The sequence below is a fragment of the Podarcis bocagei genome, assembly GCF_964188305.1.
Source record: "Podarcis bocagei genome assembly, chromosome: 11".
NCBI classification, from domain to species: domain Eukaryota; kingdom Metazoa; phylum Chordata; class Lepidosauria; order Squamata; family Lacertidae; genus Podarcis; species Podarcis bocagei.
In genome coordinates, this window is record NC_138136.1 from 62,952,463 (window position 1) to 62,978,456 (window position 25,994).

The 25,994-nt window shown below is 48.7% G+C and overlaps 1 protein-coding gene across 3 annotated transcripts; it reads right to left on the reverse strand.

The window, feature by feature from the left end:
* Positions 1-25,791, reverse strand: SPMIP6 (sperm microtubule inner protein 6). Of its 3 annotated transcripts, none has more exons than XM_081213174.1 (7): positions 25,469-25,791; positions 15,952-16,099; positions 13,757-13,869; positions 12,148-12,223; positions 9,925-10,138; positions 5,902-5,991; positions 1-152 (listed from the first exon to the last, which is right to left on the reverse strand). In XM_081213174.1, exons 1-7 carry the CDS (start codon positions 25,601-25,603, stop codon positions 47-49), a joined length of 882 nt encoding a protein of 293 aa, XP_081069300.1. In that variant the 5' UTR covers positions 25,604-25,791; the 3' UTR covers positions 1-46. The 3 variants fall into 3 exon arrangements, with proteins under 3 accessions (XP_081069300.1, XP_081069302.1, XP_081069301.1); XM_081213176.1 differs by having other exon boundaries at positions 9,930-10,138; positions 25,469-25,789; XM_081213175.1 differs by lacking the exon at positions 25,469-25,791 and adding an exon at positions 17,367-17,690.
* Between the last annotated feature and the right edge of the window lie 203 nt (positions 25,792-25,994).

Below are 25,994 nucleotides of genomic sequence, written 5' to 3' on the forward strand. Positions count from 1 at the left end.
TTAGTCACCAGCGGCAATTTTAATGGCAGCCTGTCTCAACTCTCTACTACCAACACGGTGGATGGGGGAATGATTCCGAAACAAATTCAGGATGAATGATAAAGCTGTCCCTCTGTGCCCCTCCAGCCTTCTTAAAATGGCTTGTATCCCACCTGGCAGGGAGAGAGAAGGAAAAAAGATTTTACACGGAGCAGAATATGACTTTGATTTGCAGACTGCGATTGTGTGTGTGTCTTTTTGACCTATGGGTCCCATTGCTGGTTAGACACAACTCAATGGGCCACATATGAGATACACAACCCCATACAGCACACCTACAGACCACATGCACACTCACCACATGTAGAATTGTAGAAAAGGGACCCCACGGGTCATCTAGTCCAATCCCCTGCGGTGCAGGAAATATGGAGACATATTTCTCTCTCACACTATTTCAGTAAGGGGCCTCCCAAGCTTTCTCTATTGTACTTAGATGGTAGTGATGCACACTTACTTATTTATAAAAAATATTTTATAACTAACTTTTAAAAAAACTTTATTTCCCTGGAGACGCACTAAAATTCATTATGAAAAGCTGTATTCCCATATGTGCACCATGGTTTATAACAGTAAACCTCTATAACACACATTAGATGAGCCACAAGTTAGTATAAACCTTTGAAACTGGTCTTTGGTTTTCTGGAGGTTTTGGAAACCCAATGAAGAGTCCCCCTTCTCCCGCAAAGGTATATTTGTGCTTTGTTCCTCTTGCGAGTCGTGATTTGTAAGCCCATTTTTCCATAAGAGCGATATGCCAAGCATGCTCTCTTGTACCAAGCATTCAAGTTTTCACCTTTTAAATGTATAATTTTATTTATATCATTAAACACTTGGCCAAAAGTTACTACCTTTGGGCATGTCCACCACAACAGCCCATACAGCTGCCTCTTTCTCCCTTGCACCAGCACATTGGTGAAGTATTTTTTAATGTATATCGTTTGCAACCGCTTTGGATTACAACCGTTTTGGATTACAACCATGTCAATCCTGGAAGTGCGTGTCCCTTTTTTTGGACTACAACCCATTTTAAAAAAAAGGACAACCCAATTTTTTTGCGCTATTGGCGAAAGCGCGCCTTGGGTTACAAGCTGCTTTGGTTTACAACCGGACCTCCGGAACGGATTATGGTTGTAAACCAAGGTACCACCAGATATGAAAGTTTAACTGAGGTTAAGCACTATTTCTGCATTGTCTTCAACGTTATTTCCTTGATGCTGGCTGAGATAGTAGAAACAACCTAAAGAGCCAATTATGCCCACGACTCATTTCTGAAGGACCACTTTTCCTCCTTTCTTCCTTCCTTCCTTCCTTCCTTCCTTCCTTCCTTCCTTCCTTCCTGGCCCTTCTAGACTGTTCCCTTCTCCTTCTGGCACAGGATTCCAGATTCCAGACCGGTGTCAGCACACAAACGGAGCAATTTTGCACGAGACACTCCCTTTTTCCATAAGTAGGACTGATTTGCATCTGTGGGGGTGGAATCAAGCGCAGTTTGAACGTGCTTCTTTTGGCACATTCATTTTTACTTCCATCGTTGAATCCAAGGAGGCATGGGGGCGGGGGGGGGGGCTGTTAAGCAGACTTTATCTAACCAGGCAATTGCTCACACTTGGACCAGCTCAGCTTTTGCAAAGCTATGACATCACTTTCTTGACGCTCTACATTTCCACGCCTCTGGAGGTTTGTTATTTTACTGCTACACTTTTGGAAACGCAAATACTGAAATCAGACGTGTACTCAGAACTGCCAACGCAAGCTCAGAATTTACGCCACAATTGCGATCATCTCACTGAAAGCTCTGCAAGACGTGGAAGGCAAACTGACTAGTACAGGGAAGTCACAGGGCAGAGCTCCAGGAGAGGATGAATAATAAGAAGGGCCTCTCAGAAGCGGGAACATTATGAGCGCAACCAGGAAAAAGCTTAAGGTGGAGCTCAACAAGATATATCTTCCCTCCTCTATCTTTTTCCTTGTGTGCTATGTCTTTGTGAGTGCAACCAAGGAAAAACTTAGGATGGAGACCCACAAGATAAAGTACATGTATGCATCTTCCTTCACCTCTCCCCTTTTTTGCCATGTCTTTTTAGAGTATGAGTTGGAGGAGAGGGACTACTCAGCACTGATTATTTCTGTAAGCTGCACTGAGAAACGTCTTTGGTTAAATGGGGTTAAAGTGTCAAGATGGCAATGTGAGCAGCAGCCTCTAGCCTTTCTTTTTAATTTTTAACTTTTGTTGCTGGCCTGTTTTATGCTTAAAGGGCAGGTTAGAAGTGCCTTCAGTAAACAAACCATCTATGGATCCTGTGAACTTTAAAATGAATCTTTATCCTAATCAAGGCCTTTATCCTAATCTGGCTTCTCTTGAGAGTGCTCCAACATCACAGGAATCCAAAACCTGGAAATGTCCAAGGCCTGGGGCTGAGAGTTGGTTGTTGTGCCCTTTGCCCCCCACCTGACTGCTGTTGTGGTCCTGCTATATCCATATAGGTGTTTTATCTGGAACCACCAAAACACCCCAATGGCCCTGGAGGGAAAAGGAAAGGTGGATATATACCGTATTGGCACGAATATAAGATGCACCCAACAAATAAGCCACACCTTTAAAATTCAAGGGGGGGGGGAAGAAAAAAAGACAATACCCGACTATAAGCCGCTCCCTTAAAATTGGGTTACAGCAGGCATAGGAAAATTCCGGCCCTCCAGATGTTTGGGACTACAATTCCCATCACCCTGACCACTGGTCCAGTTAGCTAGGGATGATGGGAATTGTAGTCGCAAACATCTGGAGGGCCGGAGTTTGCCTATGCATGGGTTACAGGCTGAAAACCGCTGCGGTTGGTAGAATTGTAACTCCGAGCCTAATTAAGCCTTTGATCTTGCAAGCCCGCAACGTTACCGTACAATTGCTAAAATCACAAATCGGTATTCAGTTGCTTCAATTCCGCAGCCACTCACACCCGTAAATGGCCAGAGAACAGTCTCAAGCTTGCAAATCGGCAATAAAACATTTTTTTTGGTCCGTTTTACCGTATGTCTATTTCAGCAGCGGTATCGTAAAAGCCAATTTTTGTAAGGTCGCAAATTTAAGCTGCACTTTAACTTTTCATGGTTGGAATTTGCGGGGAAAGCGTGGCTTATATTCGGGCCAATACAATATATATTTCCCCCCAGGTATTGAGAGACATGCCTGCTCAACACATACCTGTCAAATTGTTAATACTGCCTCTCCCATTGCCTTCATGGTGAAGCTCCCAATTAAATGCCCTCCGTGTAGGGATTTCGGAAAGCAAAAAAAGCAGACTTTATTTGTACTGGCAGAGAGAGGTAGCCTCCAACTGCCTGGCAAACAGAGAAATCCACCTCATTTCCAGGACACAGATGCACAGAAGCAATCACTATGGCAGCCTTTGCCGGTCTGGTGCCCTCCAGATGTTTTGGATTACGATTCCCATCAGCCGCAGCCAGCTGGTGGGAGCAAAACATCTGGAAAGCACTAGGCTGCGAATGGATGGCTTAGTCAGTCCCTGCAGCATATCTTCTGATATTCTTCAGATATACCTTTTAGAGGGGTGTATGGGGTGGAGGAGGGACACGGGTGGCGCTGTGGTCTAAACCACGGAGCCTAGGGCTTGCCAATCAGAAGGTCGGCAGTTCGAATCCCTGCAACGGGGTGAGCTCCTGTTGTTCTGTCCCAGCTCCTGCTAACCTAGCAGTTCGAAAGCACGCCAGTGCAAGTAGATAAATAGGTACCGCTCTGGCGGGAAGGTAAACGGCATTTCTGTTCGCTGCTCTGGTTCGCCAGAAGCGGCTTAGTCCTGCTGGCCACATGACCCGGAAGCTGTACGCTGGCTCCCTTGGCCAGTAAAGCAAGATGAGCGCCGCAACCCCAGAGTCGTCTGTGACTGAACCTAACGGTCAGGGGTCCCTTTACCTTTACCTATGGGGTGTGTGGACACACGTTGTGCTACTTCTGGAATAGTCTGTCCACCTTTGGTCCTCGCCCTGCTCTTACCTGTGGCTCCTAGAAGCTGCCAGCGCAAAACAGCGTCCATTTCCTGGGAGCAGCTTCAACTGGCTGGCTGAGCCAGGTGAGGGCAGCCGATGGGTCTCAAGCCCTCATCAGCGAGGGTGAGAAGGGGGTCCTGTCGTCCGGGCAGCCTAGGACTGCCCTTACACACTGCAGGGTGAACAAGGGCACCGTAACACCCGAGGCAGGGCGTTGCTATGTAGGGCACATGTCCACATGGACAGTGCCAGGACCCCTCCGTTGCCACTCCAGCTGCATGTGGAGGATCACTGTCCGTCCAGCGCTGGAGCAACGCTGGTGGCAAACCGCTATGTACAGCACATGTGCGTCATTGTTACGTACAGCACATGCGTGCGACGCCGCACATGCGCTGTACATAGCGGTTTGCTGCTGGCGCTGGGATCCTCCACATGCGGCTGCAGTGGCGCAATGGCTGCTCGCGCCTCCACGAGCCCCCGCGGGGTGACTTCTTGTCACCCCCCCGACATGGCACCCAGGGCGCACCGCCCCCCCGTTGCGACGCCACTGACACACTGCCCAAGCTCGCACCCCGAGGAGGTTGACTTCACCCCTGGAGGCACACTCCACTGTCTCTCAAGAAAGACGCACTAGAGAGCCAATGCTGAAAACATCGCCCAGAGGTCCACTGTGTGACTTTTGAAACCTTCCTTGCCTCATTTCTCCTGCTGGACCAAGGCAGGGTTGAGTTCATCCCCCAGCAGAAGGTAGCATCTGTGTTTCAGTTGTTCCAGTCAACCAAGGTTGATTGTGTAACCCAGTCTCCCTTGGCCTGATCCAACAGGCGCTGATCCTATTATCCAGACTCCGCCTCTGGCTGCCTGCTAGAGGAGGCGCAGGTTGCAGCCACAGCAAAGGTGGCATTTTTTCATCTCCGGCGTATTAAGCAGTTGGTCCCTTACCTTTCCTGCCCTGATCTGGCCACAGTGATCCATGCGACAGTCACCTCCAGGCTTGATTACTGTAACTCGCTCTACACGGGGCTGCCCTTGAAGCTGACCCAGAAACTCCAGCGGGTGTAGGATGCCACGGCAAGGCTCCTTACAATATCCTTGCCACGGGATCACATTCATCCAGTGCTTTACCAACCGCACTGGCTCCCGGTGGAGTACAGGATCAGGTTTAAGGGGCTGGTTTTGACCCTTAAAGCTCTATGTGGCTATAGGACCCACTTACCTACGGGACCGCCTCTCTTGGTATGCCCCGTGGAAGACCTTAAGGTCCACAAATAACAACACTTTGGAGGTCCCAAGCCTCAAGAAGGTTAGCTTGGTCCCAACTAGGGCCAGGGCCTTTTCAGCACTGGCCCCGATGTGGTGGAACGCTCTGTCACAAGAGGCCAGGGCCCTGCGGGACTTGACATCTTTCTGCAGGGACTGCAAGACAGAGCTGTTCCACCAGGCCTTTGGTTTGGACTTGGTCTGACCCTTATGTTTCCCTCCCCTTATGGTCTTGATTTATCTGCTATTTTAAAATGAGGCTGCATTTTAAACTGCATTTTAACCTGTATTTTAAATTGGTCCTCCCCCTCTTTCCCCCCTATTATGTTTTTACTGTGATTTTATTGGTGTTAGCCGCCCTGAGCCCGGCTCTGGCCGGGGAGGGCGGGGTATAAATAAATTTATTATTATTATTATTATTATTATTATTATTATTATTATTATTAGCTGGTTCACTGGCAACCAAGCTGTCCTTGGGGAAAATCTGTTCACCAGGTTTGGTCTCCGGGAACGGTCCCCAGGCAACACACATCCCTCGTGAGCAACCACACTTCCCCAGCCCAGCTCCTTCCCCTCACCAAACCTGTTTGGACTCCTTACCTAAGGTTCATATACGGGAAACCAGGCGGCAGGTCGGGCATTCGTGCACAAAGAGTCATCTCGTGGTGGTGGTCGTAGTACGGGAAATTCCTGGAAGAGCAGTGGGGGAAAGAGAGAGGTTGCCATTAAAGGGCTGCAGGAGAGCTTGGCTGGCATCTCAGCAGGGAGGCAGATGGATCAGAGCTAGAGCCATGGGGAAGAACTTGGACGGGAAAGCAGGACAATAAAGAAGAGCTGCATTGCAGGATCAGACCAAGACCCAACCAGTCCAGTGTTCTGTGCCCAAGAGTGGTCAGCAGCTTCTCACAGCCAGGGCGCAAAGTTGATGACCATTTCCTAACGTGTTGGGCGTGTGTGTTGTTTTTGGTTCCCAGTAGAGGTACTCTGCTTTTGCACATGGAGGTTCCACTTAACAATCATGGTTAATTAACAATCATGGCTAATTGACCCCTCCCTCCCTGGCTGCTGGCCACTTAAGACACTTAGGTCCTGAAAGACCTGCATTGGCTCCCAGGACGTTTCCGAGCACAATTCAAAGTGTTGGTGCTGACCTTTAAAGCCCTAAACCGCCTCGGTCCAGTATACCTGAAGGAGCGTCTCCACCCCCATCGTTCAGCCAAGACACTGAGGTCCAGCTCTGAGGGCTTTCTGGTGGTTCCCTCACTGCGAGAAGTGAGGTTACAGGGAACCAGGCAGAGGGACTTCTTGGTGGTGGCGCCTGCCCTGTGGAACTCCCTCCCATCAGATGTCAAAGAGATAAACAACTACCTGACATTTAGAAGACATCTGAAGGCAGCACTGTTCAGGGAAGTTTTTAATGTGTGACATTTTAATGTAGTTTTAATCTTTGTTGGAAGCCGCCCAGAGTGGCTGGGAAAACCCAGCAAGATGGGCAGGATACGAATAATAAATTATTATTATTATTATTATTATTATTATTATTATTATTATTATTAGGCAAAGAAGTGGAGGTGAAAGAACTAGGAAGTGGCTCCCACTATTGGGGTGTCAGAATTGAAATTTAGGAGGATGGAGCTTATATTCTAAGCCAAAGGAAGAAAGTTGCTGAATTGCTTGACAGCCTGAAGCTGCGAGAAGTCAACACAGTAGCCACACCAGTGACCGTCGATTTCCTGGAGAGCAAACATGAATCAAAGCTCTTGCCTGACCACAACCAGTGCAGATCAACAATAGAGAAACATTTGCACCTTACCACGACAACGAGACCAGACATTGCAAATGCAGTGGGATTTCTAAGCAGGAAAAGAAGTGCTCCCACTGAGATGGATCGAGCCCTCATAAAAAGAGGAGCACAGCGCTGTGGGTTAAACCACAGCTTGCTGATCAGAAGGTCAGTGGTTCGAATCCCCGCGATGAGGTGAGCTCCCGTTGCTCAGTCCCTGCTCCTGCCAACCTAGTAGTTCGAAAGCAATTCAAAGTGCAGGTAGATAAATAGGTACTGCTCTGGCGGGAAGGTAAACGGCGTTTCCGTGTGCTGCTCTGGTTTGCCAGAAGCGGCTTAGTCATGCTGGCCACATGACCGGGAAGCTGTATGCCGGCTCCCTCAGCCAATAAAGCAAGATGAGCACCGCAACCCCAGAGTCGTCCACGACTGGACCTAATGGTCAGGGGTCCCTTTACCTTGACTATGAACTGTTAGGCTGACCGGTTGCTGACCAGGCTGGAGGCGCTAAAGATTACAAGGGAACCAGGTGGGTATGTCTTTATGTTTGGAAACGGTCCCCTTTCTTACGGCAGTTATAAAGAAGGATGTGTAGCTTTGTCTTTCACAGAGTCAGTGTATTTAGCTGCGACTGAGCATGCAGAGAGCTGGCCTGGCGGACTATGGATTTGGGGTTGGCGCAGGAGAAACCTATTTGACAGATCAAAGACAAGCAGAGCTTTTCCAAAGGTATTGCAGAGCGAGAAGTTCAAGGGAAAACCAAGCACATCAGGGGGTCGGGGTTGGGGTCAAGGTGAGTACCGCTGCCTGCGCAATGGCCTAGTTGAATTGGCCTACAATCATACCTCGTGTTGCGTTTGCTTCAGGTTGCACATTTTGAGGTTGCATCCCATGGCAACCCAGAAGTACTGGAAAGGGTTACTTCCAGGTTTCGCCGCTCGCGCATGTGCAGACGCTCAAAATGACGTCACGTGCATGGACAGACGCGGCAAATTGCGACCCATGCACGCACAGACACGGGGTGCGTTCTGCTCATGTTGCGAACGGGACTCCGGAACGGATCCCGTTTGCAACCAGAGGTACCACTGTATTGCCAAAGAGGTAAATCCCAGAGAAATGGGCTCAGCTGGCTGCAGCTGATGGGAATCGTAATCCAATACAGGTACCACTGTATTGCCGCTGGCATCTTCACCAAACCTTGACCGAGAGATAGTTTTGAAAACCATTGAATCAAAGATTGGACTCCAGGTGCTTTAATAAAACTGTGCATGCAATTGCTGTATTTGCCCGAGAAGGGGTTTGTGGGAGATTAGCAGCCAAATCTAACAATGCATATTCTTGCCAGTTAGCATGAGGAAGAGTTAAGACTACAGAGCTGCGTTGCTGATAGGAAGACTCAAGCCATAGACATGTAATTGGTAGAGAGGGCTCTGTGTGAGGTCATTTCCCCCTCAGGACAGGAGGGGAAAGGAACACAATAGTATTTCCTGTTCCCCCTCCCTCCCTCTCTTCGACCAGTGCTTGGAGCAGACATATTCAGGGAAGTTTTTAATGTGTGACATTTTAATGTATTTTTAATCTTTGTTGGAAGCTGCCCAGAGTGGCTGGGGAGACCCAGCCAGATGGGCGGGGTACAAATAATAAATTATTATTATTAGTCTAACTGCTCCAGCTCACACACATGCATGCCTGAGGCTATTCCTTCTGCAAATGCAAGTATTTTACCTGCAAATTTTTACTGCTGCGGTTGCTGACAACCCAGTACATAGCTAAACGCCATTTTAAACTTACTTCTCAGCCTGCTATCTGATTCTTTGTTAAGCGGCGCAAGAAAAGGGGGAACCAGCTTGCTCCGCAGTTGGACTTGTTCAAAAGAAGGCTTTGCAGCCTAATTCATATGCTTTTAATTTGCTGCTAAGGATGGGATTTTCAACTCAGCCTCGCATTTAAATGCAAGCAGTGAGCTGATGTTCTATCCATTCAACACAAACATGTGGGCACCTGGGGGGATGAATCGCAATTCATTTATCCTCTCCTACCTATTAAAACCCACCCAACATGAGGACACCTTGCAGTGTGCACCCTGTGTGTATGTTCCAGTGAGGAGCTTATGGTGGAGTCTGTGCTGGCCTGGGACTTGGGCTCGAACTCGGAGCCGGAGGAGTCTCAGTCCGCACCGGATCCTTTGCCTCAGGCAGCAGCTGAACCTAGTCTGGGGCCTGATCCTGAAGAGCCCCAGTCTGCACAGGTTCCCCTGCAACAAGCACCAGCTGGGCCGAGTCAGGGGCCTGATCCTGCCCTGGCTCCAGATGCGGGGATGACCTCGTTGCCTCCAGCTGGGCCATCGCTTACAGCTGCTCCACTACCGGTTGGGTCAGGGGAGGCTGAGGCGGCCTCTGGGTCTAGTAACCCACCGAAGTCTCCCGAGCTGCAGAGACTGAGGTCTGAAAGAAGGAGAGACCTGAGGACTCGCAGGAGGAATGCTCGCCTGTGGGCGGAACAGGGAGGTGAGTCGCTGGGGGATCAGGACTGGCCGTTACCCCGACAAAGATAAAAGGCTGTCGGACCCCGCCCCAGGTTGCGGGAGCAACGTTGCTGTATGCCAGATCCTGCCTGAGATCCTGTACCTGACCTTGCCTGGTTTCCTGCCTCGTGTCCTGCCTTGGCCCTGTTGGACTGACTCCTAGTGGAACCTTCGGATTCTGGACCGGTCCTGGACTGCGTTGCTTGGGTTAACCCCCGGGCCCAGCACAGAGTCTTTTCTATGCCCCCCCTTCCAACCCCCCCACAAGAGCCCTGAGGGGGAGGAGTTGGGGTGTGGTCTGCAAAACCCTCCGAACCTTACAATCTTCTCAACTAGCTGGCTGATCTGTCGCTCGTTGGTGGGCGCCCCGTCGACATAGTAGTCCATCCCTCGCAAGCAGTAATGGCGTCCCGTGCAGGGGCTGTAGTAGCCCTGATAAGGCATCCTTCCCGGGATGGTGTAACGGTGCTGAATGGATGGAAGCTGCTTCCGAGACAAGCTGTTCAACATGTTCACCACCACTTCCCGCTCTGAAGAAAATGGGAGGGGAAGAAAGAGAGAGAGGGGAGCTTGTGCCCCTGGAAAACTAGGAGGGAGTTTTATGTGTGAGTGCCTGGGGGCGGATGGAGGATGGATGGCGGCTAATGGATTAAGGCTGAATCCTGACAAGACAGAAGGACTGTTCTTGGGGGACAGGAGGCGGGCAGCTGTGGAGGACTCCCTGGTCCTGAATGGGGCAACTGTGCCCCTGAAGGACCAGGTGTGCGGCCTGGGAGTCATTTTGGACTCACAGCTGTCCATGGAGGTTAATTTTGTGTCGAGGGCAGCTGTTTACCAGCTCCGTCTGATATGCAGGATGAGACCCTCCCTGCCCGCAGACTGTCTCGCCAGAGTGGTGCATGCTCTAGTTATCTCCCGCTTGGACTACTGCAATGCACTCTACGTGGGGCTACCTTTGAAGGTGACCCGGAAACTACAACTAAACCAGAATGTGGCAGCTAGACTGGTGACTGGGAGCGGCCGCCGAGACCATATAACACCGGTCTTGAAAGACCTCCATTGGCTCCCAGTACGTTTCCGAGCACAATTCAAAGTGTTGGTGCTGACCTTTAAAGCCCTAAATGGCCTCGGTCCAGTATACCTGAAGGAGTGCCTCCATCGTTCTGCCCGGACACTGAGGTCCAGCGCCAAGGGCCTTCTGGCGGTTCCCTCGCTGTGAGAAGCAAAGCTACAGGGGACCAGGCAGAGGGCCTTCTTGGTAGTGGCACCTGCCCTGTGGAATGCCCTCCCATCAGATGTCAAAGAGATAAAAAACTATCTGACATTTAGAAGACATCTGAAGGCAGCCCTGTTCAGGGAAGCTTTTAATGTGTGACATTTTAATGTATTTTTAATCTTTGTTGGAAGCTGCCCAGAGTGGCTGGGGAAACCCAACCAGATGGGCGGGGTACAAATAACAAATTATGATGATGATGATGATGGTGAAGTGGACACTCGGACGCAGGATGCCAGCCAGCCAGCCAAGTAAATCAGTTGGTTCAGGGCAACAGAGAAAAGGAAGCCGCTTTTCTCGCAGCGCATAGAATTGCAGAATTGGAAGGGACCCCATGGACCATCTAGACCAACCCCCCGCAATGTAGGAATCACAACTCAATTTAAACTGAGGGCATTCGCAATAATTGCTTGTGATGACGATGGCTGCTAGGCAGGAGCCTTTGAAAGGGATTGTTATCCAAGCTGACAGATGACGAAACTCGCCGACGGCTGTTAGGCCAAGACAGTTAAACAGAACCTCCTGGTTCAGAGGCAGTATACTCTCAAAAGATGAGCTGCTGGTCTTTATGACCCCGCTACCCAAAAGCATCTTGTGGCTGGACAGAGAATGATGGATCAGATGGGCTTTAAGGACAGTGATGGGTAACTAAGAGACCTGCAGGATGACGTGCGCAAACTAAGGGAAGGGCCATAGCTCAGGCATAGACTATTTAGCTCTGTATGCAGAAGGTTGTGGGTTCAATACCCAGCCTTTCTGGGCAGGGCTAGGAAAGACTTCCTGCCTGAAACCCTGGAGAGCCTCTGTCCATCAGTGCAGACAGACAGCATTGGTTCAGTATAAAGCATGTTCCTATGTTCCTAAACAGGGACACGGGTGGTGCTGTGGGTTAAACCACAGAGCCTAGGGCTTGCCACTCAGAAGGTCAGCGGTTCGAATCCCCGCGACGGGGTGAGCTCCCATTGCTCGGTCCCTGCTCCTGCCAACCTAGCAGTTCGAAAGCATGTCAAAGTGCAAGTAGATAAATAGGTACCGCTCCGGCAGGAAGGTAAACGGCATTTCCGTATGCTGCTCTGGTTCACCAGAAGCGGCTTAGTCATGCTGGCCACATGACCCAGAAGCTGAATGCCGGCTCCCTCGGCCAATAAAGCGAGATGAACGCCGCAACCCCAGAGTCGGCCACGACTGGACCTAATGGTCAGGGGTCCCTTTACCTTTACTATGTTCCTAAACCAGGCAGGACATGCAAGATCACAGAGGAGTTACCGTAATTGTTGAGACGCTCAGGTTTCGGAGGGTATTGCATGGGCATCCCACGAAGGATCGACTCTAACCCAGCCTCCTGCAAGGAAAGATTGCACAGCGTGAGCCCATTTCTCTGGGATTTATGCAGGCACGTGTGCATTTGGCATGATGCAGCGCAGTGCTCAAGTTTGGGACCCCGTGTCCCCCCAATGCTCTGTGGAGGTGGGAGAACTGGGCCCAAACTGGGGAAAGGAATTTCACAAGGAACCGATGTAAGGTTCTACGCTTAGGCCGGAAGAACCAGCCGCACAAATTTAAGGTGGGGAAAGCTGTCTGACAGTGGGACAGACTCCTTTAGAAGGTGTTGGGCTCTCCTTCCCTGGAGGTTTTTAAGCAGAGGTTGGGTGGTCATCTGTCAGCGACGCTTTAGCGGAGCATTGCAGGAGAGGGGTGGACTAGAGGACCTCTGGGGTCCCTTCCAACTCTATAATTCCTCACCACAAGCACCTGCCGCCCAAGGCTGCTGCCTGGCTCTGTCTGATGGTGGAGCTGGCCTTGCTTAAGAGTAACCAAACAATTTAACCCCTGTGTTGCCAACAATAGTCAGTAATATCCAAGGCAACAGGATGACCAAATTCAATGATACGATATCAATATACACGCTTTATATAATATGAATAATATGAAATCACCTAAACAGAAAACTTATGAATCTCTGGAAGTCGCAAAATATGCACTCTTTATGGATTCTCTAGAAAGCATAAAACCAAATAAACAAGTCTTATAAGGCTCTGAAAGTCTTTGAAGACTATGCAAGTCTCTGAAAGAAGCAATGTATCAGATTCTTATCTGGTGAAAACAGGCTGCAAAGCTTTGTTTATGGCGTCCAACGCTGCCGAAGTAGTTCACAAACAGACGTTGTGAACAGTGATTCCGGATATAGCCCCTGTTTCGTGGAATTCTTCTTCAGCACAGCAGAAGGATACAGAATTGCTTCATAAACCCATCTATATGGTGAATGGAAAAGTACTGTATTTTTCGCTCCATAAGATGCACGTTTTCCCTCTTAAAAAGTAAAGGGAAATGTGTGTATGTCTTATGGAGCGAATACAGGCAGGAGGCTCTGCTCAGCGCTCCCTTTCACAACCCCGCCTGAGGAGGGGAAAAGCTTGCAAGTGCCACATACACGCTCCACGCGGCTCATGAAAGGGAGCGCTGAGCAGAGCCTGGGATGCAGACAGACTCTGCTCAGCGCTCCCTTTAAATATTTTCCCCCCCCTTGCATTCCCCCTCTAAAAACTAGGTGCGTCTTATGGAGCGAAAAATACGGTATAACAACAATTGCTATGGAGCAGTAGTCATAAGTCAGTGGTTATAAGACATATTTATTTGGTTTTATGCTTTCTAGAGAATCCATTAAGAGTGCATATTTTGTGACTTCCAGTTTTTCTGTTTATGTGATTGCCTTGGATATTACTTACTAAAGAGTTGCCTTGCTTAAGAGCGACTTCACTGCAGCCTGGCTCTGTCGCTCTGCTACCAGGTGTGCAGGGGTAGTTCCTGTCCACAGCAGGGTCCTCCTTTCACATCTGCACCCCACCCCGGATTTCCGCGGAGTCACGAGGCTTACCCGAGGGATCCGTGGAAGGTAGGTGGTGTATCGATTCCATGCCGCACTGTTGTAGGGCCCCGTTCTCCACGTTGCGTACCTGTTGTCACCGATGAAGACTGGGTTGAACCTCTCTGCGATTTAAAAAGGAGACGGGAGAGTTTTGCAACCAGGGTTGAGGATGGAAAGCCCAGAGGGGGCAAAAAAAAGAGGAAGGAACGCGCCACTGGGGACCAAAGCGTTTGCTATACAAATCTATGGCGCCACTGCGTTGGCCGTACCGTGAGCAGTTCTGGTCGCCTCGCCTAAGAACGGATGCTGTAGAATTGGAAAAGGGTCAGAAAAGAGCCACCAAAATGATCGAGCGGTTTCGGCAACTCCCCAAGGAGGAAATGTCACAACTTTTGGGACTTCTCTGTTTAGAGAAAAGAGGTGATAGGAGCGTGTAAAAATCCTGTATTGCATGGAGAGACCAGATGGAGAAAAAGTTCTCTCTCTCTCTCACGATACTGGAACTCACAGGGACATCCAATGTAGGCGAATGATTTAGGACATGTGAAATTAAGTGCGTAAAAACTGCTGCCTCTCTCAGCAGGTACTTTTTCTTTTTTAAATGCCTCTTATAGAAAATTATGGGACGTGGGTGGCGCTGTGGGTTAAACCACAGAGCCTAGGACTTGCCGATCAGAAGGTCAGCGGTTTGAAGCCCCGTGACGGGATGAGCTCCCGTTGCTCGGTCCCTGCTCCTGCCCACCTAGCAGTCTGAAAGTATTTCAAAGTGCAAGTAGATAAATAGGTACCGCTCTGGCAGGAAGGTAAACGGCATTTCCGTGCGCTGCTCTGGTTCGCCAGAAGCGGCTTAGTCATGCTGTACACCGGCTCCCTCGGTCAATAAAGCAAGATGAGCGCCGCAACCCCAGAGTCGTCTGTGACTGGACTTAATGGCCAGGGGTCCCTTTACCTTTACCTATAGAAAATTATGTTCCATCTCTACTCTCAGGGGCAGGAAATGCCTGGGAATAAGAGTCAATGGAGATCACAGGCTGGTTTAACAGCTCTGTCTGGTTCACCAACGATGGCCGTTCCTGGACAGGGATAGCCTGAGAGCACTGTAGACCATGCCTTCCAAACCTCGAGGCTGGATTACCAATGGGTTCAAGTTACAAGTCAGATTCTCTTTTCTGGTAATTTGTATGCCTAATCAATGCCTGCTTTTAACCTTTTCAAATATGGTTTTCAGCTGTATGTTTTTATGCATACATAATTGTAAACTGCTTTGACATTTTTAAAAATGAAATTGTTGTCGTTTAGTCGTGTCCACCTCTTCGTGACCCCATGGACCAGAGCATGCCAGGCCCTCCTGTCTTCCACTGCCTCCCACAGTTTGGTCAAACTCATGCTGGTAGTTTCGAGAACACTGTCCAACCATCTCGTCCTCCATTGTCCCCTTCTCCTTGTGCCCTCCATCTTTCCCAACATCAGGGTCTTTTCCAGGGAGTCTTGTCTTCTCATGAGGTGGCCAAAGTCTTGGAGCCTCAGCTTCAGGATCTGCCCTTCCAGTGAGCACTCAGGGCTGATTTCCTTCAGAATGGAGAGGTTTGCTCTTCTTGCAGTCCATGGGACTCTCAAGAGTCTCCTCCAGCACCAGAATTCAAAAGCATCAATAAATATTTTTTAATAAGTCATAGAATCATAGAATTGTGGAGCTGGAAGTGACCCCTAAAGGCTTCTCAGGTGTCAAAAAGGGTTATTTATGTATGCCATTACGGCTACCCATGTTTTGTTAGCCCCAAAATGGAAAATGAGTGAGGTCCCAACCAAAGAAGAATGGCAACTTAAACTGATGGAATATGTGTAGCTTACAGATCTAACTTACAGAATAAGAAAACAAGAAGAACATTTGTTTAAAGAAGATTGGAAAATGTTTCTTGAATATATGGGGGAAGGAATTGTGTACACTTGAAAACGTTGGCAGCATTAAGATAAATTCAACAGTGTAAATAAGTTTTGATGGAAGTAATAATGGAATACTGAACGGTTTCGTTAACATAAAATATGCAGGGATTTACGCTATGCAAAATGAACCATGGGAAGAGAAGAAGGGAAGTCATTGATATTTTAAGGTTATTTACATGTATATTCTAAATTGTAAAACAGAAAATTTAACAAATATATCTATAGAAGCAACCCCTTGTGCACATGTAAGTGAAACATACCTTCCTCCCTGGTCACCCAATATTTGTACGGCCGGTAAGCTGTTGGGTCTATGCAGTTCTTATAGGTGTATTCCTGCACTGCCTTCTTCACCATATTCTCCAGGCGGTTTTGGTCTATCGGGTGGTCAATTCTGGGCACGGTCAAGCCCTACAAGGCAGAAAAAAGACTCATGAACTCTTGGATGCCCTGTTTGGGGGTGTTGGTGATCTGGTGACCCTGGGCAACTCGGTTCCTGCCGGGCTGAAGACCTCTCCAGGGGTTGTTGCTGGACTCGCAACCATCCTGGCCCATCAGCCAAGTTGGCTAGGGGCTATTAGGAGCCTGATAACATTAAGGTCCATGAATAACCATAGTTTATAGGTCCTGGGCCCTAAGGAAGTCAGACCATCCTCCACCAGGGCCAGGGCCTTTTCAGTGATGGCTCCGATCTGATGGAATGCTCTGTCCCAGGAGACCAGGGCCCTGCAGGATTTAACCTCCTTCCGTCGGGCCTGTAAGGCAGAGCTATTCCACCTGGCCTTTAATTTGAATTCAGCCTGATCTTTTATTTCCCTTGTCTTCCCTCCCCTCCCCTTTTATGAAGATCACCCGCTCTGGGATCCCACAGCTAATTCTCCCCTGGCCTCCTCGCTGGCCCAAGTAGGACCAATTCAGCCAGCTAGCCCTGGGGATCATCTAATGCTTATTAGATGGATTTCCCCTAAATTGATTTCTGAACTTTGAATTTTATTGTTATTCATGTTTTTATACTGTATTTTATGCTGCTTTTACAATTAAGTGTTTTAAATTTGTTAGCTGCCCTGAGCCCGGTTTTTGAACCGGGAAGGGCATGGTATAAATAATAAAATTTTTTATTATTATTATTATTATTATTATTATTATTATTATTATTTGGCAACTCTAGCAGTGGCAGGTCAGCTGTGTTGGCTATTTGCAGACTAGTTGCACTGCAGAAGGCGTGCTGGGGAGACCACACATTACAAGGAACGCAAAACAACTTTAGCTAGGTTTTAATAACAAAAACAAAAACTCATTTGACCTTAATTATATCACTAAGCATGACCCAACCACCAGGGTACTGAGAGAGCTAGGTGCTGCTCTTTATATACTATACCCAATTGCTGACACAGCTTAATTAACACACCTTAACCGCACCTGCTATACTGCTTCACAGCTGTAAAACTGGGTCATGTTATTTGCTCTGGCCCTTAAAAGACATACACATCTTGCGGAACAATAATGAACCTTCAAATTTAAAGAGACCATTCAACAAGCTGATCAAAGTGGTTGAACACATACGGATCTCCTCAGTAAACTGGTCCCAAGTTGTTCTTTAGAAAAGCAACTCTTCTTCGAAAGGTTCCTTTGTGTTCTCACCACACCCCCTTGACTCCAGACACACGTCAGTATTTACCTTGGACACGAGGTGGCTCATGTCACCCATACTGAGATTGGGCTCCTTGTAGGAGTTGTCGGTGCGGCACGGCACGCGGTAGGAGTCCCTGTAGGTGCTGATGGGGGTGTCTGTCTTATGCGCAAAGATGAACATCTCGCCACAGGTTGACCTTCCCTGAAGATTTCCGCCTGGGGGCCTAAACTCTCCACTACGTTTTCTAGCAAAAGGGCTTTTTCCTCCCGCTACGCCACGCTACACTAAAGGGTCCACTAAACAGCTCGGTGCGAGTTTAAGGTAAGAAAATAGAAAGGGGACGCTTTGCACTCTAGTAACAAACTACAACCTGCTAATGGCTCTCTAAACTCACAGCCTCCCTCCCTGACACTGACCCTGTTTGCATCAGCTGTGATGTCACAGTCAGGGAGGGGGGCATAATACAGGTGAGCTAAAAAAATGGCGGGGGTGTCAGGCAGGGGGACTGTGTCAAAGGGCTCGAGAACAAGGAGAGACTTTCCCCTGGAGTGTAAATGCGTAACGAGAATCACCACTGTCCCCCTGCTTAGATTGGGCCAAGTGGCCATTGAGTCTTGCATCCCAGAACCATCAAATTGTAGGGTCCCCAAGAGGCGCCCAGTCCAACCCCTCCGGCTGTTTTATACGAAATGCTCAGTTAATACAATACACTTTTGCACCTCATTTTCACACAAAGCAGGTCCAACAAGCTGTATCCAGCCTTTCCAATCCATTTTAGACTTCTGCCAGCTGACTTCATTGCACGTTGTTTATTTATACATAAACCCTGCATGTCGTATGAAAAAGGTCCTACCATGGCTTTCAGATCAATAATGCTAATAAAAAAACACCTTAGGTTTACAATCTAAAAGGCACGGCACAGAAAGAACCATGGATGGGGAGGGAGGAGGAAAAAGCAAAACCCGCACGCCATTTCTTAGCTGCAAAGGTCTTACAAGGGCCAGCTGGGTTGGGAAGCAGTTTTTTAAAAAGCTGCTTTGCCTAGTATTTAAGTTGGATGCAACAGTATAGTTTCAAAGAGATATATTTAAGCTAGACTTTTTGAATTACTTCTCAGTAGAGTAAGAGGCAAGGGGTGAGGTGACACAACGGATTACAAACTCATGCATGGCATTGAAAAAGTGGCTAGAGAAGACTTTTCCTCCCTCCTTCATAATGCTAGAACCCGTGGATATTCCGTGAAGCTCAATGTTGGAAGATTTAGGATGGATAAAAGAGAGCACTTCTTCACCCAGTGCAGAGTTCACCTACGGAACTCTCTCCCACTGGAAGCAGTGATGGCAACCAAACTAGACGGCCTTAAAAGAGGATTAGACAAATTCATGGGGGAAGAGAGGGCTACTCCCTTTCTCCTTCTGCGTTGGAACTCCTATTTGGGGACTTCCCTGGCTTTTTTCTGGCCCGTGTAGGACCAGTCTGGAAAGTTGGCCTTGGTGAAGACTTGATGTTTTCTTCCCCAAAAAAGTTTTTGATTAAGTTTCCACTGAAATGAGGCTGCATTTTAATGTTATAATGTAATTTAATCTTCTTTTTTAAGCTGTATTTCAATCAATTGTTTTTATATTTGGTGTTAGCCCCCTTGAGCCTGGTCTTGGCTGGGGAGGGCAGGGTATAAATAAATTATTATTATTATTATTATTATTATTATTATTATTATTATTATTATTATTATTATTATTATTACTCATGGCTAGTAGCCAGGGTGGCTCTGCTTTGAATCCCCAGTTGGAAACAGCAATGCTTCCGAATACCATTTGCTGGAAATCACAGGAGTGGGGAGAATTCCCCTGGCACTTGCATCCTGCGTATGAGTTTTCCACAGACGATGCTGACCAAGTTGGGACATGGGTCTGATCCAGCAGGGTTATGTTCCTCTCCCCAAGATACCCTCACAAAGCCACTTCCGCCCTGCAGAGGAGGTGGGATTGCGGGTGTCAATTGGCTGCCTTGCTAAAATGACCCATTAGCCTCCTGCCTGTGCACAGCTTTGGGTCACAGCTTTGGGACTGGTATGGGCTGTTCCATTTCTAGGCAGGAAACCTGCTGTGTGCAGAACCTACTAGACCGCTGCTTCCCAAATTTGGGGGGTAGGAGAGGAGGACGTGAGCATGCTTTTAAGGTCAAAGCGTTCCTTAAAAATTTAAACCACTGTGGAAGTTATTTCCTTACCCTGCCCAGCATTGAGTCAACTGACTATATAGCACACAGTCACAAGAAACAAGTTCCGCAGCTAAGATAATTCAGCGCATCCGCCTTATTTGTCTGTGGACATCTGCTGATGAAGATAAGGAGTGCTGCTTGTTTTGTTTTGTTTAAAAACCGCAGCAGGGAGCTGGATTCAAGGCCAAGTCTGCAAGGCACGGGAGTCAGCTCACCACCCTTCCCAGTAACTGCTACACGGAGCAGTTGTTATTCACAGTTCTCTCCTCCCAGTTTTGAAGTACGTACAAACTTTAACCACATTAATGTATGCCCCTTCGTCCACCCCAGCTTTATGGGCTTGTTTGGCATCATAATGCATTCAATAAACTAAATTGCGGACAGGCAAATGTTATTTCTGCTGCATAATTTCGGGGCTGCCTTTGTTTTATGACGTTTCTGTGCAACATCTTCTGGCTGAGTGGAGTTTTGAGTTGTTTTACTGTTGTTGTTTTTTTAATAGGTAAAGGGACCCCTGACCATTAGGTCCAGTCGTGACTGACTCTGGGGTTGCGGCGCACGTCTCGCTTTATTGGCCGAGGGAGCCGGCATACAGCTTCCGGGTCATGTGGCAAGCATGACTAAGCCGCTTCTGGTGAACCAGAGCAGCGCATGGAAACGCCGTTTACCTTTCCGCCGGAGCGGTACCTACTGATCTACTTGCACCTTGACGTGCTTTCGATCTGCTAGGTTGGCAGGAGCAGGGACCGAGCAACGGGAGCTCACCCTGTCACGGGGATTTGAACCGCCAACCTTCTGATCGGCAAGTCCTAGGCTCTGTGGTTTAACCCACAGCGCCCCTTAACAAATGAAAGGCAGCGTATAAACTTAGCAAATAAGCAAATGCCAATCACACCAACTATGAAAAATGCCCCCATGGTTGCTATTTTAAGCACAGCATGGTTGCAGTTTTTGAGGCATTTGGGTCACGAAAGCTGCACTCTTTGGGGCTAGTCTGTTAATTGCATTTATATTTTCGGGTCCTAGTCTGAAACTTTTAACTACTGCACCACACTGGGGTTGTGGTTATGTGGGTTGTCGTTGCCATTAATGGTTTTTAAATTAATTGTGTGGTTTGAATTTGATACTTATCTGACAAGTTATAGTGCTTTGGTCTTTGTTTATGACATACTGTGCTCCTTTCAGCTGCTGTCAGCTGAACTCGGGAACTCCTGAGTGGACCTGACTCTGGCAGTGCAGCTGGCATAGGGTAGCAGATTTAAACAGTGCAAAATTCAAGCTGGACTTGCAAAGGAGGAAGCAGGCAAGGAGGAGAGCGTAGCAGGAAGGAAACAGCCCTGCATGTCAAATTGGGACCCCTATCAGGCCTAAGATGTCCTGAGGTTCCCCACTTGTGATTGATGCTATGCTGCCCTGGGCTCAAGATTGGAGAAAGGGGAGGATATACAAAAAGATTTATAAAATATCTAGCTTGTTGGCTGCCCACTGCAAGCCACACCTGCGATTCCTGCATTGCAGGGGATTGGACCCTTTGAGTCCCTTCCAACTCTTCAGTTCTGTGATTCTATGGCCCACCTTACAGGGTTGTTGTGAAATACCGTATTTTTCACTCTATAAGACGCACCAGATCATAAGACGCAACTATGTTTTGGAGGAGGAAAACAAGAAAAAAATATTCTGAATCCCAGAAGCCAGAACAGCAAGAGGGATCTGGCTTCTGGGATAGCCTCTTGCTGTTCTGGCTTCTGGGATAGCCGCGCGCAGCCTCTCCCGGGCAGCAGGATGAAGGTTCCCCCTGCCCAGAAGAGGCTGCGGGCGGGTAAGCCAGAAGCCAGGACAGCAAGCGGGAAGCCTCAAAGCAAAGCCTCCTGAGTGAAGAGGCAGAAGCACTCCCGCTGCGCTCAAGAAGCTTTGCGTGGCTATCCCTGAAGCCAGGAGAGCAAGAGGAATCAGTGCGCACCAATCCCTCTTGCTCTCCTGGCTTCAGCGATAGCCGCGCAGCCTGCATTCGCTCCATAAGACGAACACACATTTCCCCTTACTTTTTAGGAGGGGGAAAGTGTGTCTTATAGAGCAAAAAATACAGTAACTGCATGCAATACTGCCTAAGGCATCTACGAGTGAAGAATACACGCGCAATGGGTTTGGGAGGACAGGCCCAGACCGAGGGGGGGGGGGCATATGGGCTACTTGGCCCGGGACTCTGATTCCAAAGGGGGCCTCGGTCAACATATTTACAATTGCAGGGGATGCACTGGGGCGAACGTGGAGGCGTAAAGGTGGTGGTGGTGGTGGTGGTGGGCGGATTCCCTGGGGCCATGGCTGGCAGCGCGAGAGAAAAGCTTCCGGCGTCTGGAGCAGGGCCTGCGATCAACTCCGCAGAGGAGTGTGGAATAGGCGCTGGGTGAGTGGAGGCGACCAAGGCTCCAGCAGCCAATGCGCCGCGAATGTGATGCTGGACCATGTTTTTCATGCTGTTAAACGTTGGTGAGTTTTTGTTTGAAATCTTGTTTGCCAAAAATTAAAACCACATGTACTTCAAAGATAAGTGTGTTGGCTTTCTTATCGCTATTTTTTTTTGGGAAATGATGAAAAATTGATGGAGATGTGGCCATTTGTTTAAAATTTTGTTGACTAGGCCAGGAATATTACTTACACCCGAGGAGTACATATAGCTCAATGAGGATAAAATTTGGTGGAAACCATGTTTTTTTTAAAGAAATAGTGGCTTATGAGCAATAGTGGCTTTCTCCAAGCATACACCTTTTTAAAGAGTAGAATAAGAAGACGGAGAAGTTTTAATTATAATTATAATTTAATTATAAATAATAGTCAAAGTTGTCTACTTAAAAATAGATTTTTAAATACATTATTGAACTATTAAAAATTGTGTAATACATTTTTAAAAGAATAATGTATTTATTGTAAAATGTATTTAAAATTATAATACATTATAAAAAAAACTATGTTACATACTTACTTATAAGACTTCAGTTATCCCCAGGGTAAAAAAAAATAGGGGGGGGGGCACATTATCTATCTGGCCTGGGCCTCTGCCTGGCTCTGCAAGGCCCTGTGGGAGGACCTAGTAAACAAGACTGAAGCCAAGCGTACGGTTGCTGGAGCAGTGTTGCTTGACCTGGAGCTAGCGGCGGAACTGGGAGGAACTGGGCAGGGTTGCGTGGCTCATGCCGTCCTGGGTGCTGGCTCTGGCAGTAGGGCTCTGGCATGATCTAGAAAGCTGTGATATCAATGTAATAACTAAACAAAATAAATAAGTACTAGTGGAAAGGCAGGTGTTGCTTGTTGGAAACCTAGCAAACATGGGAGGGGGAGGCACCGCATCGTGTACCACCAGTTGGGGGTGATGGTGGTTTGGCAGCATGCAGGCTGGGAAAGTAGCTTAGGGACAGAGCCTTGGACAGAAACCGCTTTTCTGAATGAGCTTCGCCTCGGAGATCGACTTAATTTTTACTGCCTGTGCGCCATCTACACAGCAGAGGGCGCCGCTTTCCCAACGACAGACCAAAGACCAGGAAGGTTTTGGTGTTTTCACACGACCATCTTCATCTTTTCCTGGGGAGCCAGCTCCCTCTCCCATTCCCAGACTTGCCATAGTGGGATTCCCCAGGCCAAACGGCAAAAGCCCCCAAGCCCCCAGCCGCCAGATCTCTCTAAGCTGGCATGCACATGGAAGCGACATCATGGGGTGAGTTTTTCCAGCCACCCGTTTGGAAACGTTACAAGAGGCTGTTTCAGGAGAAGGGCTCTGAGCATCGCCACGGCCAAGCTCCCTTGTTATTTTTGCTATTGCCAAGAGGCATGGAGCCACAGAACATTGATAATGCAAGCTTGATACATTTATAGTACCAAAACGTTGAGGATTTTTAATGTTGTGATATTTGCTATTACGTTCTTATGAAATTCTTTTTCCAGTAGTTGGTGCACTCCTGTTATAAGCCATGTTGGTAAAGGTAAAGGGACCCCTGACCATGAGGTCCAGTCGTGGCCGACTCTGGGGTTGTGGCGCTCATCTCGCTTTATTGGCCGAGGGAGCCGGCATACAGCTTCCGGCATACAGCTTCCTGGCAAACCAGAGCAGCGCACGGAAACACCGTTTACCTTCCCGCCGGAGCAGTACCTATTTATCTACAGCGGTACCTCGGGTTACATACGCTTCAGGTTACATACGCTTCAGGTTACAGACTCTGCTAACCCAGAAATTGTGCTTCAAGTTAAGAACTTTGCTTCAGGATGAGAACAGAAATTGTGCTCTGGCGGCACAGCGGCAGCAGGAGGCCTCATTAGTTAAGAACAGACCTCTGGAACGAATTAAGTATTTAACCCGAGGTACCACTGTACTTGCACTTTAACATGCTTTCGAACTGCTAGGTTGGCAGGAGCAGGGACCGAGCAACAGGAGCTCACCCCGTCGCAGGGATTCGAACTGCCGACCTTCTGATCGGCAAGTCCTAGGCTCTGTGGTTTAACCCACAGTGCCACCCGCGTCCCTTAAGCCATGTTCTTAAGCACTATTCTTTTTGTGGAAAAGCAGGATACAAATAAAATTAATGATGAGTGCCTTATTCATAAGCTCAGGTTGGGTGTGGAGCCCACCTTGTCCCAAAACTCGGGGGGAAGCTTGCTCCTCTCAAAGCCTATTAATGCACAATTTCCCTTCCTTCTCATTATAACTCTCTTCAAAGCTCTTTCCCCCCCTGCAAGGCCTCTGGCTCCATCCCCTTAACCCCCCATTGCTAGCTGCAACCTCAAACTCACAAAATGAATTTAAATAGCGACAAAGGTAAGGAACCTGCTGTTCAAAGTTTCCCTGGGGCAGCTGACTGGACACGGTGGGAGACCCAGGAACTCTGTGTGGCTCCTGAATCTCTTGCAGCCAGGAAGCCTTGTTAGACCCCCTTTGTGCAGAAGGCACTATTGCCACATGGAAGTTTTACCCAAGAGCCCTGCTGGATCAGGCCAGCGCTCCTTCGGGTCCAGTGCCCTTTCTTCCAGCAGCCAAGCAGAGGCTGAGATGGGAAGCACGCAAGCAGAGCGGGAGCACAACAGCACTTTCTCCTTCTGTAGTTTCCAGCAACTGGTATTCGGAGGTATCCTGCTAATAGCCAACAACAGAGCCTTCTCTGCCATGAACTTGTCCGATCCTCTTTCAAAGCCAACCAAGTTGGTGGCCATCTCTACTTTTAATCATGCACTGTGTGACAATCCCTTTTGTCTCTTTGGGATCTTGTAACACTCAGCTTCCTTGGAGAGGTAAGGGTAAGGTAAAGGACCCCTGGACAGTTAAGTCCAGCCAAAGGGGTGTGGCGCTCATCTCGCTTTCAGGCCAAGGGAGTTGGCGTTCATCCACAGACAGCTTTCCGGGTCATGTGGCCAGCAGCACTAAACTGCTTCTGGCGCAACGGGACACTGTGATGGAAGCCAAAGTGCATAGAAACATCAATTACTTTCCCGTCATAGTGGTACCTATTTATCTACTTGTGCTGACATGCTTTCAAACTGCTAGGTTGGCAGGAGCTGGATAGAGCAACGGGAGCTCACCCCGTCGCGGGGATTCGAACCAATGACCTTCCAATCAGCAAGCCCAAGAGGCTCAGTGGTTTAGACCACAGAGCCACCTGTGTCCCTCGTTCCTTGGAGTGCTGCTAGTGTTACAAGGGCGGACGGACGGTTTCCTTTGTGCCATGCATAATTTTACACACCTCTGTCATGCCTCCTCCTCCCCTTTCCTTTCCAGCGGTTCTCAACCTGTGGGTCCCCAGATGTTGTTGGACTACAACTCCCATCATCCCTGAGCTCTGGCCTTGCTAGCTAGGGGTGATGGGAGTTGTAGCTCAACAACATCTGGGGACCCACAGGTTGAGAAAGGCGGCTTTAGACCAAACCCCACCCGCCAAGCATCGTACCTGCGTCAGGAACTTGTTTTCACTCCACAGGGCCAACGGAGCCTCATCGTAGGCCTTCTTCATGGTATTCGGAGCCCTGTAGGAGTCCGTGTAGGTGCTGATGGGGGTCTTGGTTTTGTTGGCGAAGAGGAACATCTTGACTCAGGGACTGGCAGATCTTGGAGAACTTGGGAGTCACTGGGATAACTGGTGGGGAACACTTCATCAGAAGGGACGTCTTGAGCCTCAACTTCATCAAGTTCACGGATCTCCCCCCTGCTGTTGCTGCCGTGAGTGGTCAGAAGGGGAGAGGGGCTTTTCATGCCGGTGGGGCAAAATTGGTGAGTGGCTTTTCTTGAGGGTCATAGCCCCTCCCAGCAGCCAGCCTCTTGCATCACGTGTGATGTCACAGTTGGCAGGGTCAGTGCTGCAGAAGTGGGGGGGGGGGGAGAAGGCCCAGGCAGGCATGATGGGGATAAGGGCCAAAGGCTTTGAGTAGGAGAAGCGGCTGGTTCTATGGCAAGGGGTGCTGGCTGACTCGCTTGGA